The sequence below is a fragment of the Mixophyes fleayi genome, chromosome 5, assembly GCF_038048845.1.
Source record: "Mixophyes fleayi isolate aMixFle1 chromosome 5, aMixFle1.hap1, whole genome shotgun sequence".
In the NCBI taxonomy this organism is placed as follows: Eukaryota; Metazoa; Chordata; class Amphibia; order Anura; family Limnodynastidae; genus Mixophyes; species Mixophyes fleayi.
In genome coordinates, this window is record NC_134406.1 from 231,212,987 (window position 1) to 231,233,605 (window position 20,619).

The 20,619-nt window shown below is 39.5% G+C and overlaps 1 protein-coding gene across 1 annotated transcript in view; it reads right to left on the minus strand.

Moving 5' to 3' along the window:
- Positions 1–12,996: 12,996 nt before the first annotated feature.
- The window catches only part of CPA6 (carboxypeptidase A6), an 87,512-nt gene continuing 79,889 nt past the window's right edge, over positions 12,997–20,619 (minus strand). The window contains exons 10-11 of the mRNA XM_075211380.1: positions 17,837–17,921; positions 12,997–13,316 (exon numbers count right to left, since the gene is read on the minus strand). Coding sequence (XP_075067481.1) covers positions 13,129–13,316; positions 17,837–17,921 — 273 coding nt within the window. The 3' untranslated portion in view covers positions 12,997–13,128. The remainder of the gene's footprint in view (positions 13,317–17,836; positions 17,922–20,619) is intronic.

Consider the following 20,619-nt stretch of genomic DNA (forward strand, 5'->3'; position numbering starts at 1 on the left):
GACAGAAACCTAATATCTAAATACCCAGGGCCTTATGCCCACGAATGCAGCATGGGCCTAGTGCCAATTTTGTGACATGGGCCTTGTGCCCGACCTAATTGGCAGGGGATCAGAGAGCAGAGTATGGGAACTATACTTCCTTGTTCAACGCAGAACACCAAACTTCTTCCCACCGTCTCCATCTCTTCCAGTCTCTCCAGCCGGCTGTGTCTTTTCTTTCACTCGGGCTCTTCTTCTGTCGTCACTCTTCTGTCCTATTCGTGCTCCTACACCTTTTCTTTAATCTTATTTCTTCCGACGTCTTCTTTCTTGATCCCGAAAGTTATCCCTATGGAGCTCTGTTTAGGTGTGTCGAACTGGCTTGTCGAGTCACGAAGCATCCAAATAATAACCGTTCCTGTTCCCTGCATATGCACCATCATTATACCAGCCTGTGGTCAGTATTATACAGCCTCTACATTATACCAGCAACAACTCATATTATAACACTCTCTAGCCCACCAGTTTTACCAACCTCTGAACATTTACCAGCCTGTGTTCAATATTATACCAAGCTATTCACATGACCAAGCTGTGCTCCTTCATTTTTGTAGGCTGTGCAACCCCCATTAAACCTCTCTGGGCACCGTTGTTATGCAAGCTTATATCCCTTCATTAAATCAACCTTTGACACCTCATTTAGCTAGTAATGTGCTCCTTTATTAAGCCAATCTGTGCTCCCAAAATAAGCCAACCTGTGCTCACTCAGTGTACCTAAATGTGGTGAAACAAGGTATTAATATCACCTTAACCAGTCTGCACCTCGTTTCTCACAAACTGTGGACTAAAAAAAAAATATACTTTTTATTCTAGCCCTCTGGTTCCCCATATTTATCAGTCATATTTAAACTTATATATGTTCTATTTGAAAGTAGTTAAAATGTCTGCCAGCATGTGTTTCTTATTTTGCCGACTGGTCCATTGTTTCAGCTTAGGCAAAAGGATTATTGTCAATCAGTCTTGTATGTACATCACACCAAGTGGTCTTATGTATTAAGATAGGGAAAAAGTCAACAGATAGATGACTACATTATATATTTAAATGTAATGTCTCTGGATTGTAACCTTACTTGTTTAAACAACTTCTGCTCTATAGCCACACAGAACAATACCTATCCTTAATTATATCAGGAGTGTCACATCTGCTATCCCTTTGTCTGTTTGTTTACCTGTGAAAAAGAAAACACAGGAAAGAACCAATCAGACAGTTCCTGAAATTGCTGAGAAGGTCAGTTATGGTTTTAAAAAGGAGCTCCAGAGAACAGCAAATTGGCATTCACTACCCAGTGATAGCTGAAGTCAGGCTGGTGTTGAGATCCAGATCTCTGCCCTGACAAGAAAGGGACAATCATTTCCTGGAGTACTGCCTTTGCCCTGATCTACCTCTCCAGGTCTTGGGGAGCTGTGTGTCCACCAAAAGCGGAGAGACAGTGACTCAGGACCACTGCCTTACTGGTAGCCTCAAAGGAGAGAGGGGGAGAAGCTTGGTTGGATAGACAGCAGTCCCTGAGAGTGACTAGGATACTGGTGAGGTGTTTTCATTATACCCTGTACGTTGTCTGTGTCAGACTGTAGTATTATTTGTTGCAGGTTATTATTTAAAGATGATTATTGCAGTTTGGTGCTACCAATTTGTGAAATAAACTTATTTATTTTATTTCCAATATTTGCCTAGGTGATTTTGAACCTTGGATAGGTACCGGGTAGGCCAGCTATGCGGCACAGACGGTTACCTTAAGCCCGGTATCTTCACACTACATTTTCCCCATTATTGTTTTTATAAGTGAACACCATATGATTAATGACATTGAGTGCCACAGAGGCAGCATTACAAATCATTGGCTGAACTTGGAGACAGATCATAGAAGGAGACAGTAGACTTAGAGGCAAACTGTGGGATCTAAGTAGCTGCTTTTCATACTGTAGGAGATATTTTTGTCCATACTACCGTAATTTATTTTTTTTTAAAAATTTTATTTACATTTTCAAATACAGCACGAAAAGCAAAACACAATTACCAAAGACCACGAAAATAGTCATTGTACAAAGTAAACAAACTGAGTCACCAAGCAAGTATAGCTGGTGTAAACAATGCAAGAAAGGGAACATCAATTATGTGAAATATCCGGTAATGGTAAAAACAATGAACATACAAAACTGAAAAATTGTATAACAGTGTCTTTTAAGGGGGGGGGGGGTGGAAGATGGGGAAGGGGTAACTTCCAGCACCCAAAGTGGAAGAGAAATATATTTATACAACAATTAAACCTGACAATTGCCTAAGACTAAAGGAAAAGGTCCGAAAGGTGTTGAGAAGTATTAAGGTTTATGGCGCCTATTTATAATTTTCCCATACCTTCCAGGAGAACTGCCATTAACCCTGTACCCTTTGAAGAAGTTGAGGAGATTATAACTGTAGGAGTGGGAGAGGTGGGGCAGCATGGTCTAGATGCAGTGAAGAGAGGACAGCCTCTGCACTTAAAATTTGGTGTCATGTGCAATTTTTCAGGTTGAAACATATCCTGAACTAAGTGTTTCCACATAATGCTGCACCTGTACAGGTGTCTGATTGAGCCAGATATCTCGTCTAGACGTGCCTGTTATCCTGCGTATACTATTACTATTGTGCAGCCCTTGGAGCCTGTGAGTACCAGGGACTGTGCTGTCACTGTGAACTTGTCGGGTGTGCTCTACTATTTCCTGGAATGGTCCTAGGATCCCCTGCACCATCTGAGATGCCTGATTGGGACTCCCCATCGTGAGCGTGACCATATCTGTATAAACCTAATCAGAAGGGAAGCAGCCCAGGAACATGCAATCTTGGTTCCTGCACTGTTCCCGCTCACTGGATCGAAGACACAGCACATCAAACTTGCTGACACATACCAGCAATCGAAGAACAGCCTGTGCTGTTATAGCTACTGGCAAATATACTAGTTATCTTGAAGTCTCACACCAGGGTACAAACTAACATCTTCCCTTGTTTGCTATTTATTGAGATTCTTCAGAGTCTCTTTGTCACCACCTAGTGGCAAACAGTTTAATACACATTGGGTCAAGGATCAATTTTTCATCATTGCTGTTTGTCACACTGTAGAAGTTTCATTATACACAAATTTTGACAGCGCAGATTCTGATTGACCCTCTCTGCTTTAAATGGCAGGGAGGGCTTAGCCTCCCTGCTGGTTATATCGTTGTGCCTGTACCTCTTTACCTGCTCCTATTGCTGTATGTTTATTGACTTGATTACTTGTTGCCAACCTTCTGCCTGTTCCTGGATATTCTCTGCCCGCTGCCCATCTTCACCCTTGGCTTGTTTCTGGACCAGCCTTGCTACTTGTTTGCCTTGATCTTTTGGCTTGTCTTCAGTTATTCTTGCTCTCTTCTTGCCTTTGACCATTTGCATTGTTACTGGTTTAACCGCTGTATACCATGTGGGGTGCTGCACTCCCTGTCTCTATACATCTTCGCTACCTGGTACCTGTGATAAACTTTTACTACTTGGAGTTTGTCCTGGGGGCATCAGGCCCCTTGTAACAAATTCATATGAGGGGGCAAAAGCCCAGAATCAGCAGACCCATATTGGCTAAATCCACAAAAAGCAAAGGTTCGCTTACTTTCAAACTACTATTTTGCCGCCCAATCATATTGTTTTTTGGCATTCCAAACTGAGACTCAAGAAATTGGCAGCCATTGAGAACGCCATTGTGAAAGAACGACCTGTGAGTTATCTCCCATGGTTAACCAAGATAAACAGCCCTACCTCAGCATATGTTTGCCCTATGATTAATTTTACTCTCTCTACATGGGGCAAAATGAATGTCGATTCAAATTATCTCCCTACCCCTCATCATTGCCCTCAATCTGGCAACACCCACTATTTCTCTCTGGTCACTCAGACAGACTCTCCAAACCATGGAACTCTAGGAACTTTGATAGATTCATACATATAATGGGAGATTTTGCTCCTACTTCCTTTACCGATATGCAAGACAAATACCACCTCCCTCTGCACTACACTTCCAATACCTGCAAATTTGCAGCTTTATTAAATGACAGACATGTTCAAAGAATCTCCGCAAACGTTCCGTTTTTGAAAGAAACTGCATCTGCTAAGTAGGGTGTAATGGAACTATCTCCATAATATACAATTCAGTACTTGCTACCAACACACTCTTATTGGAACCCCATGAGTAAGCCTGGGTGAGAGACCTAGGGATCTCTATGGACAACAAGGGATGGTCTACCATCAAGGAAAGAATAGCTAAAGCCTCCATAAATGTGAGTCTAAAGGAAAATCTGTATAAAATATACTCACGTTGGTACATGGCCAGAAAAGATTAGCCACATCTACCCCTTATCATCATCATTTAACAGGTGTTGGAGAGAAATTGTTACATTTCTCCACATCTGGTGGGAACACATTGTCATTCAACAGTTCTGATATATTACTATAGATTTGATTGAACAGGTTACCAAAATTTTGATACCAAGGGATGCCTTAATACTACTTCTCAATAGCCCCATCACATAACTGAGCAAATTCATAGACAAACTGATATTACATATATGTCAGTCTTACAAATTATTAATAGCCAGAGATTGGAAAAATTATGTTCCCCCCACTAGAATAGCACTGTTGGATACGATATGGCATATATCCTCTATGGAATATATTACTGATCTACTCAACAACACTGGTTCCATTTCAACAACTCACGTACCCCAGGTTTAGAATTATACAGAGCTCATGGACCTCCCCAGTATTTTCCCGCCCTGTTTTTCTCTCTCTCACCTACGTTTCTCCATCTGTCACTTCATTTACCCTCCCTTAACTATAATAAAAATCTGAATCATAATCTTTTTTCTACTTGTTTATATATTTCTCTCACTGTTGTATACTATATAATGTTTAATGTGTTACCAAATTATTGTATGCCATATAGTCTTATATAGTATAGTTTTATCTGCCCATTTTATTTTACCTGTTATGTGATATGGCTGTTCTATTAGTTATATGCTTTATTTTTATTGTGTATTTGATAAAGTTCAAAATAAAAAGTTAGTTTAAAAAAAAAAAAAAAGCAGCAGTGGTAACACCTGAGGAGTCTGTTGATTTCCGCTTAGAAGTGTTAGCTGGTGAAAGCAGAGAAGAGGGAGTGTTAGACATACCTGACTTAGAGGTATCACTTGTCACTTTTATTACATCCTAGTTAAGAGATCGCACCTTAGTGAAAACCAGGGAAAATATGAACTGACCTGTGATTTTGTTTTGTGACCAGTGTTGGTAGGGTAGGCTGGATAAGACACATCCTCTTAGTTAGAGCTCACGGGAGCAGGATTTGGATTGTTTGAATGCACACAGCTCAGGAAACACTGTGGACTTTGTTTGATGCAAATAAAGACCAGCCAGACTGGTTTTAAAACTGTACCTATGGACTACCTGACTGTCAATTTAGCCAAAACCTGCTGGGTCAACCTGATAAAGGAGCTAAAACCCCACACTTGGTATATCACATCTTGCTGATCATATTATTATACATATTACATCCTACTTGGTATAAAACTTTGTATGCATACTGTGCTTGTGTATCACGGGCATGGAGCTATAGTTCGGTCCATGTTGTGTATTAGGATCGTATGTAAATGATTTACTTTTTTTGCTATAATATGCACCATGTTATGCATGTCACACTAAGTATACAACTCTTTACTGTATGTCAGGATTCTCAATATAAAGACCACAGAGAGTAAACTGAATGAAACAAATTGATTTTATTTTAAACACAGATCACACAGGTAAAAAGGAGATGCAGTATATGGTAAAGCAGCTAACACAAGTCGTCGTCATCTATTTATATGGCGCCACTAATTCCGCAGCGCTGTACAGAGAACGCACACACATCAGTCCCTGCCACATTGGAGCTTACAGTCTAAATTCCCTAACATACACAGACAGACAGAAACACAGACTAGGGTCAATTTCATAACAGCCAATTAACCTACTAGTATGTTTTTAGATTGTGGAAAGAAACCCATGCAAACACAGGGAGAACATACAAACTCCACACAGATAAGGCCATGGTCGGGAATCCAACTCCTGACCCCAGTGCTGTGAGGCAGAAGTGCTAACCACTAAGTTACCGTGCTGCCCTGTAAGGCAGCTAACACAAGTCCATAGAAACAGTTAAAACAGGATTTCTAGATTACTAGGTTAGCTGAAGAGCAGAAGTACTAGATACCTGTCACAACAGGTTAACTGCAGAAACCGGTTTGTCAAAGTAGGCAGGTTTAGCTGGGAAGCTTAAGACCAAGTACGACAGGATGACTGCAAGTAGAAGTTATCAGGATAACTGGGTTTAGCCGAGGAGCTGGAGACCAGGCACAATAGGATGACTGCAGGTGCAGATTGTCAGGATAGCCAGGTTTGGCTGGGAAGCTGGAGTCCAGGCACAATAGAAGGACTGCGGGTGCAGGTTGTCAGGATAAACAGGTTTAGGTAGGGAGCTGGAGACTCAGGTTTTCCAAGTATGACAGGTGACTGCAGATGCAGAGTGTCTGGTTTGCCAGGTTAAGCTGGGAAGTTGGTGACTCTGGTTTCCCTAGTTTGATAGGTGACTGCTAGTATAGGATGTCTGGATTGCCAGGTTAAGTTGGAGACTCTGGTTTCCCAAGTTTGACAGGTGACTGGAGGTATAGGATGTCTGGATTGCCAGGTGAAGCTGGGAAGTTGGTGACTCTGGTTGATCTACGGGAGAATCAGGCAAACGTAGGGTCAGGTAAGCCAGGGGTCAGAACCTGGAAGATCAACAATAATACCAGGGAGTAAGCAGAAGCAAGGTCAAACGAAGCTGGGGTCTGGGTCACAAGAAAGCAGGAGTCAAATATCAGGTAGGAATTCAGGATCAGATCACAGGAGTTTTCACAGGGAGACTAGCAGCAGTGACAATTAATGAACTGGCTCAGATTACTGGGAAAGACATCCTTAAAGGCCAGACACAGGTGATTAGGATCCATGAGAGATGATGAAGGCTAAGCGCCTTGCAGGCAGGAATAGACAAAGGCAGTGCGGTATTTAGAGGGGAGATACTGAACTGCAGCCTGAGGCAGATCAAAACCCAGATCTGTCAAGCCTCCGATTTGTTTACAGGTGTCACCTAAATGTAAACCCCTGGGACTAGACTCCTTCATAATTTCAAAATGGCAGAATTCAATGACAACCAGATGAAAAGTAATTAATAAACTACTATGTGGTATTATGTATCTGAGTAGTGTAGGTTTACAAACATGTTTTATTTTTGTTTATTGAACAGTCATTTGTATCTCTATTTATTTTGATACAGTATCCATACAAATATAGGTGATATTGCCTGCTGATAGATTCAATCCAGAGGAAATTCACACTTGTTTCCTCTCTATTCCTTCCTAAGTAACTTATAATGTCTCGGTTACAGTTTTGTATGATGTAACAACTCCCAAATTAAATTTTCACATATCTACATACCAATAATATTACGCAATATTATTAAAATTACTTCCCTGTTCTCTCTACAGGAGAGAAACATCATATACATTTTATTCTATTACTCTATTATCTATTACTACTATTATTATTACTCTATTATCTATTACTCATTCTTATTTCCTGTGATGATCTTCTGTATTACCTGCATATATCCTCAAACAAATTATTACACATTTTAATTACTTTGGTCCTGATGAACAGAGATTAACATACAATATTACTTAGACTGACTCTGCCACCTGGGATTTAGCTGGTTGCCAGCAACTATTCGACACTGACCACTCTTACTTTCTAGTTGTCACCTGGCGACTCCTACTAGTGCTACTTGGCCAAGTCACTCATGACTGTGAGCGTCAACTGCACTCTAATGTGGTGTCCCCAGTTGTGGGACCACCTTCACCGTCACCTAAATCCACTCACACTTCTTGTGCAATGTGTAGCTGCTGGTTGCTCTTGTTAAATCCTTCTTGACTGCTTACTGTAGATTAGGACTGATTGATCGCTGGCATAGGAACGATGGGCTCAATGCAGGACAGCTTAGGGTGAATTAAAGTATGAGCTGTCTTCTGTTGGTCACAGGAACACAGCAGGAATAGTTAATACTAACTGTGACCGTAATTTGTCTGTTCATCATTATCAACTCCTTTTTTAAATCAAAGAAATAACAACATTAGATTGTTTACTTTATTATAATAGAATGCAATACTAATTACAACTGTAATCACTTTATTCTAGTCAAATAAATAGCACAATAGGCGGTTCAGTTTACTGAAACATTCTTAATAGCAAATGCAACAATAAATTGTCTGTTCACCTGGGCTAAGTAGTCAAAAAAATCTTTATTTTTGTGAATTTACGAATAGGTGGTTATCAATGATTGTACTATATTTTATATCCTTAATATGCTCAAGACCTTTTGACATGTTAAGAACATATTTTTTAAAATATTGGATAACATTTTTGTCATATACTTTTTTTTTAGAAATTAAGTATTAAACTATAGCAGTAAAAGCAGCAGCAATGTGGATTTAACGTATGTGAAGAAAGTTTAACTTATTTGGGTAGCATGAGATACTGTATACGTGAAGAACATGATTTATCTGAAGAGGTGATCATTTGTATAGGATAGTATTAAGTCTGCTCTTTGGAAAGCTGCAGAATTTTCCTGTTTGGTGGATATTGCAGCCTCACAGCGCTGGGGTCATATAGATTCAAATCCAACTAGGCTTCTTTCTGTGTTCTGTGTGCAGTTTATGGGCCTGATTCATTAACCAAAGTAACCCAAAGTAAGGCAAAAAAAAGGAGTAAGTTTTCTCCTGGACAAACCATGTTGCAATGCAAGGGGTGCAAATTAGTTTAATATTTTGCACATAAGCAAAATACTGGCTGTTTTTTCATGTAGCACACACATACTTGCTAGCTTTATTTTTACACTGAAATTTAAAATTGATCTAGGACAGTGTTGGCTAACCTATGACACTCCAGGGGGTAAATGTATTATGCTCCGATTTTTTCAAGTCACCGGAAATCGGCGACTTTGCAGCTAAAATTTAAAGCGGTTTAAATTTTAGCTGCAAAGTCGCCGATTTCCGGCGACTTGAAAAAATCGGAGCATAATACATTTACCCCCAGGTCTTGTAAAACTACAAGTCCCAGCACACCCTTTCAGCAATAAGCTGCTATATATTGGCAAAGCATGCTGGGACTTGTAGTTTCACAACACCTGGAGTGTCACAGGTTAGCCAACACTCGGCTAGGACATGCCCTACTCCAACTAGAAATCTGCCCCCACAATTTCTATATTGCTATATAAATAAAGAATTGTTATTAAAATTATTATATAAAACAGTTCAGTTAGTATAAAGGATTTGGCTTTTGGCACCCAGAGGGGCCAAGTAGGTACATTCAACCCTGCACATTAGTCACAACAGAGAAATAATAAGATGAATGTTATGACTGAATGGACCCAAAGCAAACACCAAGAGAATATTCACCACCTGAAACCACCATTTAATATGAGTGCAGTTTTATTGGGGTTAGGCACATACAGCGTTGAACAGTATATTTACTATACCTCTATGGTAAGGGTTGTCAGACCTTCAGGTTATCGCTGAGGCACTTAGCAAGATCTATAATGTAATACAATATGTATAGATAATAAGTATCTAAATTTGCTGATTCAGTGAAGACCTGTTATTGTGTTATCATGATAAATAGTAAAAGATAACCGGTGTATAGTGTTTTGCTGTACTCTTGATTTTCTCACCAATTCATCAACACCAATCAAGTCACAATAATGTGTAAAGTGACAAATATTCTGGCATGGTCACAAGGATGCCCATGCAGCAGAAACGTGAACGCCTTGTCCAGAACAGGAAGGAGGTAGGGATAAATGGTGAAGGAAAGTCAAGGTTGCCAGCAGCTGACAGTCCTAAGATTTCTACAATGACTAGCATAGGCAAACCGAGGGGGGTTTCCTAGTGTCTGGAAACCCCCTTCAAGCCTGGGGCACTGCATAATTCAGGTGGCTGGACCCTGCCCCCGCTTCACACTACTCTGCTTGAAAAGGGAGAGCTGCGTGCACCTAACAGTAGTGCACGCAGCATTGACCATGTATATTATGGAGATAGGAAGAGTTGGAGAGCAGCCAAGCACTGTCTAAAATTATAGCTATGCCCCCATGCATGCTGGTCACGCCCACTGGTGGCGACGTGTGGAAACTCCCCTCTACAAATCCTGCGTTTGCCCCTGACTAGCTCATGTTTCAACATAATTTCGTCTTTAAGGGATAGGGTCTGATAATGTAGTGGTCACATCCAATTATAGCAGCTACTCTAATCAAAAGCCTTAGACAAGCTTAGGCGAGAGCAGAGGGGTGCTGAGGGTGATGGTCAGGGGTCCGGCTATATGTGAGTACCAGGACCCTACTAAATAGAATGAAGGGATGAGGGTTCAGGGAGAGGGAACCCAACAAAGTACTATTATTAGGAGGGTATGGTATTAAGTAAAGTCCTTATCCAAAGAACAATTTTATAATCTTATAATGTTACATTCATATATTAGTAAAACAAAAACAAACCAGCTTCCATAGAATGTTAGAAAGGGTATTGTAGTAAAGAGGGGTGGGTGAAAGTTGGGGATGAAATTGGATGGGGGTGGTAAGGGGTCATTCGTGATCAAGTTCTTATTACAACAAAATTCGAATGATAAATATAGGGCTGACAGGCCATGGAAGGAGCCGAATTGTGAGGTATTTCTGTTGAACAGAGTCCCAACATCTATGCGAGTTTATGAGTTTTTTATTATTTAGCTATGTGGTGATTTTCACACAGCTGCTACATGACATATTTTACTGGGTGGTGCATGTGATTGTTTCCAGAGACTAAACATTTAGGCGCATTAAGGATTAGGCCAGATTATCTATGTATATGTGAAGACCCCCTAGCAGACAGCCCAATAAGAAATCCAAGGCTCTTTCAGAATATGGTGTTAAATCATTTTATAATATATTTATTATGCTAGTGGCAGGTCCAAATACACGCTGCTGCTGCTTCCGCAAGCACTAGCTAACCACTGCGATTGGCTGATTGAGAATTCACCTCTGAAGCTGATAGGTGCTTTCTACATTGATTGTGCATATAATATAGGATGTTGTGGGCATATATTAAAAATATTGTTTTTGCTACTCTCATTAGTATGCAAGAAGGAATATTATATCTACTGTATTATATAAGTGTAATAGAAAATATGTATTTTGCTATCAATTTAAATGTTAACAAACTGTTCTTGTGCTTACGGCCTGGTTGTGTGTAAGTGTGTGTGGTGTATGTAAGCCTGATGTAAATCTGGAGTATATGCTACAGGTGCAGAGCTAGACATACCTTGTGATATGCGCATATGGGTGTCAATACGCCTTATTTTACAAACTCTTTTTTTGAGCGTAAATTACATCCACCATGCATCCTACTCAGCTTCAGGCCCCATGTTCATATTAAACCATATAAATCCCATACATCTACATCTCACATAATATGAACAACAACCTGCCTGCTGCCTAAAGTTACCATCTCTATTCGTCAGCACACTTTCTCCAGCGTCAGATTTCTCCCCATCACATTTAAAGATATCATTCAATCTATCCCTATGAATGTTATTGCATGCTGCCACTTGTAGTGATTTTTTTTTTATCTTTATTTATTTAAATGAGCTAAAACAAGTGAGCCTGGCAGGTTTCCACGCCCCATAAGCGAATTGCATCTGATTTTACTCTACGATTTTACCTAAAATGTTTGTGATTTTGGTGGTTTGTAAACCGTCACATATAGGATGCCGATTATAAACCCTGCTGTATGGCTCTGAAAATCGTATTCGATGTGTGTCTGTTTGCAAACCATACACTAAACTGTACTTTAGTAAGTTTCCCCAAAGGTGCCTCTATGAAATCCTAGTTCAATGATATTTTAAGCTCAAAAGCTGCCCTTACTATTTGGAGGCATGTTAGAAAAAAAACTGCTGAAAATACCTTGTAAGGTCAAGTAAAAAATAGCAACTCTAAAGCTTTTTCTTAATTGCAATAAAAAATAATTACAATTAATTAAATAAGTATTTCCCCCTCTTGCTTTAATAATTTGTGGAAGCACTTTGTCCTGCAATTACAGCTGTGAATCTATTTGGGTCAGTCCCTACCAGCTTTGCACATCTGAACACTGCACATTTTCACCCATTCTTCTTTGTAATATTGCTCAAGTACTATTAGTTTGGATGGGGTTATCGGCAAACAGCATTTTTTAAATGTAGGAAAATAAAATGTGAAAAATGCCAAATGCGGCGAATACTCCATATATCCATTGTACATCCACCCGTGGAGCATTGTCCTGTGCTTGATCCAGCAGGTGGGAAATCCAGATTTCATAGTCCTCAGAATAATGATCTATTATGAGGAATGTTTAGTCTACTCCAGTGTTGGCTAACCTGTGACACTACCGGTGTTGTGAAACTACAAGTCCCAGCATACCCTTCCAGCAATAAGCTGCTATATATTGGCAAAGCATGTTGGGACTTATAGATTCACAACTCTTGGAGTGTCACAGGTTAGCCAACACTGATTTACTCACTCTCTACTCACTGCCCTTTATCCAGATGCCAGACAGAACAAACATAATAAGATGTGTTCAGGGTTTGCCCGGCTGCAGTGCAGTGAGTATAGAAAAATCATTCTTCATAGTGATTAATATTTCACTGTTCTGTTCACTGTCCAGGGCCATATCACATGCAGAGGTACAACCAATAATGGTTATGTACCTTTAAGGGGATTATCATTATATTCAGTGTCATTCATGAGAATTGATGAAAGAAAACTCAGGTATTCATGTATCACATTAGATATATTAAAAATACAGTTATAGTATTCAGCAACATTTTATTGTTATTGCGAATAAATACAATTCCTCATCTCTGAAAGATCAGAAACACACTTATTCGTCTATATTGTAAGGTGATGTTTTGCATCCCATACAATATTAAAAGTCAAAAAATATTAAAAAAACTCCAATACATCTAAATGTCTAGCGGCATTTCTTGAGCAAGTGCATTGTGATATTTTTAACTGCGAGCATTGTTTCTGTACAAGTTGGTCGAATTAGGCTTTCAGGTAGAAGAAATCCATAATATCCTCTGTCACGAAGTTCAAAGGCAAATGAATATGGGATGCCGTTACTGTAGGCCCAGTCCATGGAACTGCCAGAACTCAAATCTGAAATACAAAATATTTTACATATTCATCAATTGCCACAAAACCCTAGAAATTAGGATTATATGGAAAATACCTCCTCTTTTTGCCATATGTATTAATAAGATCTTCAATAAGGTTATTCTGAAGTCGGGTCCTTTAACCGATGAATAACAATCTAAATATTGGTCTCCATGTTTCTCATGCTACTAAATCCGTTGTGCACCACCAGATAATTACTAGTATTTACATAATTAGTATATTGGAAAAAATCCAGGTCCATCAAGTTGAACCTTTTATAAATTCTAATTGTGTTGATCCAGAGGAAGGCAAAACAAACCAACAGTGTAACAGTTGCCAGTTTAGGCTTATTGGGGGAAAGAGAGAAAAATCCTTTCTGACCTCAAAGATGGCAATTGACATAAAGTAGCTTTAGACAGAATTAACTTCCCCAAAATACCCAGTAGAGTTTAAATAAAAGACAGTACTGTGTGTATTAAAACAATATTAATCTCTCATGACGACAATGAGTATTTGTTTGTTACATGCAATGACAAATGTCGGAAGTTGATAGGCGGAAATGTTATGGTATTAGTTTACTCCACAATAGCAAAGGGAATATAATACAATGCAATTTTATAATTAGATTAAATTAATGCTAAACCATACTTTGATGTCTGCTGTTGGTAACATCCCATTATAATAATAATAGTCATTTTATTTATATGGCACTTTTCTCCCAATAGGACTCCAAGCATTTACATTTTCAGGAAAAAAAAAACACATGATAAAAATAAACAAAGATTAACAGAGTACAGAAAAGAGCGCTAAGCAGTGGGTATTATGAAAGTAGAGGTGCAATCATCCACAAATAGGCACTTGAGTAAAAGGTAAGTCTTGAGTATGTTTTTGAAGGTTTCTAGAGTGGGGCCAGGATTTTTAAAGAGTAGGAGCCACAAAGCTAAAAGCTTGGGTACATATGAAGTATAGGAGATTCTAGGTACTGTTAGTAGTCCTTCATCTGCGGATTGAAGTTAGTGAGTGGAAGTATAGGGACTCAGAAGATGCTTCAGGTATCTAGTATCTGGTTATGTAGGGCTTTGAATGTCAATATACCAACAGATTTACCAGTGAAAGGAATGGAGAACATGTAACATGTGGCAGGATCAAGTCAGTTTAGTCAACAACCTGGCTGTTACATTTTGAACCGGCTGCAAGCAGTGCAATTTTATTTTCTGGAAAACACATGTAGCCTCTGTCTCATTAAGAGCATTGCAATAGTCAAAGCAGTCAGGCAGTCAAGCATCATCACCAAAAATGATGATGATGATGATGATGATGATGAAGAAGCATGGGGAATAGGATAGAGCCCTGTGGAACATTGAATGGCAGGGACACTGGAGCAAATCAATGTACTCCTAAAGACACTCTGACCTGCCAGTGAGAAACAATTTGAACCAACTAATGACTGTGCCATCCATTCCACAGAAATTCAGGCGCTCTATTAGAACCCATGGTCCACTGTATCAACTGCAGCAGAGAGGTCAAGGAGGATTGAGATAGAACAATAGCCTCTGTCTCATTAAGAGCATTAAGCACATGCACCGGGACTGTTTCAGTACCATTCTGTCTCTGGAATGGAACATAAATATCATGGGTTGGCAAATGAGTTTCCAGTTGGGTTGCAACCACTTTCTCAATAACCTTCCTTAGGAATAGTTTGGTTTGTATTTAGTTATGCAGACTGGGTCTAAAAAGTTTTGTTTAGGAGATTTGACAACTGCTTCCTTTAGTGGTTCACTAAATATGCCTGTCTGTATAGAGTGTTGTACTTTTTTGGCACCCTAGCAAAATATTTGATTTGGCTGGGTCCAGATTACAAATTTAAAAGTTTTAATTTTGAAAGTGTCTTCTATATCCAGGGTGTCAAAGCTAGTCCTAGAGGCTAGAACATCCACATTTGCAAGACTACTGTCTTGCAACTTGTTTTAGAAGCATTGGTGGGATTCCAGCCCAGATCGAGGAAACCTTATCAGCAAAGACATTTGCAAACTCATTGCAACTTGATTGGGAGATGGCTGCATCAGGCTGCAGACATGCTCGTCTGCAAAGCTTCTCCACCAGACAGAAAAGCTGAACTGGTCTGCTATTTGCTGCCGTAATCTCGCTTGATAGGAACTGTGGGTAATTGTTGACTGGTATTCTTGAAGAGGCATCATTAGTTTTAGTTAATCCTTTACCATGCAAGTCTTCTGTCAACGCCTCTCAATCTTGCAATGCAATGTATGTGACCATTTCTCTTTAACTACTGGTTCCATTAGGGCTTGTGCACATGGACTTAATACAGCCTCTTACGTCACCTTAGGAGTGATAGCATTCATTGCAGCTGTCACATGCCTATTATTGTAATGGACAAGAGAACTATTATATTCACAGAGAGATCCAGATTTGCTATCAGGGTACGGGAAGTAGTTTCCTTCATTGGATGATACCTGGTCAACTTCGGGTGCAAAGTTCTATTTTGAGGGGTTACAACTGAAAGCCAAATGGGGTAGTGGTCTGACCAAGTAATTTTGTTTATCATTAGGGCAGAGACTGTTAAACTGATATGGAAAACAAGATTAAGTGTGTGACCACTTTTATGCATAGCAGGGGAACCAACTTGTGTGAGGCCCAGAGCATTCATTGTGTAATGAAGGTCTTCACTAAGATGTGAGAGTTTGTCATCGCCCACACATTGAAATCACCCAGAATAAGCCATCTTTGATGCTCCAGGACTAGACCAGCAACAATTTCTGAGATTTCTAGCAGAAATATCCTATCTCCAGAGGGGCTGTAGATGGGAAGGACTCCTAAACCTGTAGAACTCTGGCCTGCAATACACTAAAATGAGCTAGCTATTCCCTAACTTAAATTTTTTTTAAATGCCGATTGCCACTCTACCTTCTTTGTGGTCCTGTCTTGAGCAGTGGATGACTGAGTGATTAGCTAAGACTGCAGCTTCCAAAATACAAGCTGCATTTTCTTCTCTCCAGGTCTCTGTAATACATGCTAGATATGAGGATTCAATAAGTCAGCGATTTTAGTAGTCTTGTTGCTTATATATGTGGCAATACAGAGGACAGTACAGATAGGTCATACTAGGTAGTATTTATAGACTAGCAGAAGTTTTCGTCTGCTGTTGGGATGTGTTGGGCATAGTGAGAGTGTTCCTTGCAAAGCTCAGAGTACTGGTGCATCTAGTTTTTCAGAGCAGATCAGAAAACAGCTTTCATCTTGCAGGACAAGATTATTGAAATTAGGTAAAAGAGTGGGTATAACACATTTAGGGACATTCCTTGTGTGTGGCAGGGTTCACGGCCATTTACACTCCGCAACTTTACTTGCATTGATTTTGAATTGGCTGATCTGAGAGCTGGTCTTGTCATATACTTTTAAGGGAATGCATTTTGCTTCTTCCAGTTGGACTTCGACGGAGAAGTGCAATTCCAGGCATATTTTGCCCAATGTAAAACAAAGTTTAAAACAAACAGAAGTGCCACAAGTAATGTCCTAATGTCCCCTAGCTATGAGGATTAGGATAAATGAGGCTAAACTGCTTCTGTACAGTGTGTCTCTTCAGATTATTCTACCACTTCACACAACTAGGTTAAAGAGTCATCCCCCAAGAGCAGACAGTAGACATGCGTTTTGATGTGTGTTGGGCGGATCATCTAGATGCAAAGTTGGCAATCAAGGTGTTTTGCTTTGTCCGTCAAGTGCTCTTTGTGTATGACTACTAGTGCCCACATAAGTCAGTATTATGTTATGCACAATGGTAGAATATTTACTTGGATTTTCTGCATATGAAATCACTATATCTTTGTTTCTGTTGATTATGCTTAGGTTATTGTACATACAGATTCTGCAAGTAATCTTTAGATATACAAAATTAAACGAAATGTACAAACACATGAGAGCTCATTCCCAAGATTGGTGTCTCTCATTTAATAACCACAAAAATGTGCAGCCTTTAAAAGCTTTATATGCACAAGTACACTTAAGTGTCTGCTATCGCATCTCAAGATGCGTGTCCACTTCCCAGTCCTTGGAACTAACTCTGGAAAAACAATCTGCACCTAGGGTTTGGCAATATATCTGAAAAGGTGGAAACCGCAAACAGTACTCAAGTTTAATCTGATTCCACAATAGGACCACCCCTTTCATTCAGCACAACTTTTGCCTTTTCCTTTCTAAAGAACAGTTCATCTATTGCGTTACAATTGTCACTTTTCGTGTGTTTGAAGCTTTTTATTGCCACTTTTGCACTTGATAATTACTCATATTGGGCCTGATTCCTGTCCGAACACATCTTGCATGTAAGGTGGGAGCTATGGGTTAGAGCAACTTATTGCCATCAACAAAAGCATGTTAAAATATATATTTTTTAATCAAACATTTTGTTAAAGTGTATTAGGCATTTTTGAATCCATCCACAATAAAGGTTGCCTTGGTGTGACTCATAAAAATGGCAGAACATGGTTTCCTATAAAAACGATACTCACATAAAATAGTGGATGCTGGACCGTGTTTATACCGTATACCATAAGCAGAGCTTATAGCGTCCACAGCTTTTTGTGCAGCTGATTCCTGTTTAAATACATTTAAAAAATATTAGCAACACAATAGTAATCTTTAGGATATGTTATATATAGTACATAATACAGTTGTAATATTAATATGAGTTTTTGTGAGTGACTGTATTAGGTGTTGTTGGACTAAAGGCTCACCTGTCACCCACTTATAAGGCTTCACTGTGTGATCACACCTATAGAAGTGGTAGAAAAACCTCCTTTGCAGGGGGTGCAAAGGAGAGGGGGGATCACAGCCGCCACACACCCTGCAACGGTGGTAGTTCTGCCACTGCCTGTAATTTATTAAAACCAGAGAACAAGCGCAGTGAAAAGGTATTTTACATTCAGTAAACAAGACATGATAGGGATTATATTGATCCAAGGCCCTCTCAGACAATAGCATGTGAGGAATGGTTTAGCAGCTAGTGTCCAATTTAAGGGGTAGTCCTAGTTGTACTGCTGTCTGAAGAAGATCAGGTTTAAAGATCTGGAATTAATGAAATGAGAACAATAGTAACGATAAGGTATTGAAGTTCTTTCTACTTAATGCAGGCAGATTATGATTTTATAGTTCACAGTGTTAGGTAATGTGCAGAATCTGGTAAATCTGTAGCTAACTTCAATAGCAACACACCAGACGGAGAATGTTATCAGAGGTAAGCAGCAGGTGGGTCTCCAGCTGTGGTGCAACTACAAGTTACAGCATAGCGTGTTATCTATCACTGCCGAACTCAGAGCATGCTATACTGAAGACGTCTACAGACTGTAGTCAGCCGTTGTAAGATGATAGAGCATATTTCTAACCTTGAAAATATGTAGAACAGTATTTAATTTTTATCATGCTGCATTTAGCATAGCAGCACTTGCTAGCTGGTTGGAAAACCCAAAATGGTCCTTTTAAATAGAGCCCACTCCTCTCCATTTATACCCCAGGAACCCTTACCAGCTTTTCCTACAGCTGGGAGCTTTTCCCAAACACATGTAATCTCCCTGGGGTTTAAAGGCATGTAAGACATACAGCCTGGGACACACATACCTGCCATTTTCCACTTTCCCAGTGCTTTTGTCACAATATTTATTAAATGGGGTTTCCAGCACTTGACTGGATTACAATACAGTAGGAAGCTCTGGTCACAGCCTCCTTTATACCCTTCTCCAAATTCATGCATCAATAGCTGCTTTGTGTGATTAAAGCTTGTACTTAAAGCACTTTTTCCTGGCACATCCCTTGCCTTGCATTAAATAAATTAGTGACGTCACAAAGCAGCGTAAAAATAAATCTTAAGAATGACTTTTGCAACGTGAGCCCCTGAAGCAGACAGTACTGGTAATACAAGTACATGACTTTACCTGCAGCATCATTACCTTACACAACAAAAGCATACTGGATGATGGTACACTTTTTCATTACTGCACATTCACCACTTCTGCTAAAGGTCAGCACAAGCAGGACTAAGAGACATCACCTGTATGCTGTCTTTATGACCCTTTACTCCTACCAAGCTTTGCATGAGCAAGGATTGCATATGGGTTTCCTTGTTGGTGGGTTTCCTTGTTGGTGTACATTGATCATTGACTTCAGCTTCGCCCCATACTATTATACCTTCTCCAATCATTTGACTTGAGCTTCGCCCCTTACAACTCTGTTAGGACTAAACAGCATGGCTGTTGTGGTATGTCTCTGATATCTGCACCGGTTAAGTGGTTCTTGGCAAAGACCAACCAACACCGTCACAGATTGGAGGACATTACATTATAGTAATGTAATGCAAACGAGTAACACGAGAAGGGTGTGATGCAATACATTTGTGATGCACCAGGTGTCAATTTAACACTACATTTGTAGTGCTCATTTTAGCTTAAGAAAATTATGAGAGTAAGGGAATTTCAGGATTCATATAACCTGTGGCAATTTTGTATATGAGTGTGTAAATAATTTTAATACATTAATCACAATGCACCTAAAACTGTATTAGTTAAATATGGAGGCATGAAATGCATCTCATTAAAAGTATAGGACAAGTCCTGAAGACCACTAAAATTACATTTGTGGAGTGAAAATAATGTGCACCCCTGCGCACAGCAGCACCACCTCTTTATCCAATTCAATAATCATGATCCATAAAATGAAATCTTGATTTTGCACGTAAGTCTCGCCGTCACTGCATTCAGCTCTTCCATCTTCTGCTCCTCTGCATATGCAGTAGACTGCACACAAGTGCATATTTTTCAGATATTACTTTTAATAGTGTTAACATGTCCCTTTACAACACTGTTAGGTGTAATACACATCTTAAAGGATGTTTCTTGTGTACCCTTCCTGGTTTGCAAAAATTATACACTATCCGAGGGGAAATGTGTGCTTTTATTAACCCCATAGCTAAACAGAGAATCGTTGATTCTTGAAATGCAGTTTTATTACACATCCTATTAGATGGATTTTATTGCAGTTTTGTACCAAAATGCATATTTTTAATATATTGCTTTAAATACTAAAGATAACATGATAACATTGAGTGGATGATAGTTAGTTGGGCGTGTGCCTGTTTAGTCAGCGTAAAATGTGCAAATTTGTACTCCACATACCAACAAAAAAAGCCTACATCTACATCCATGTGCAGATATGACACTTGCACCCTCTTGTGCTTGGAGAGGCGGGATGGCAGGGAGGGGGACAGGTAGTCCGAGTACGGTAAGGGCATGTTCACATAACT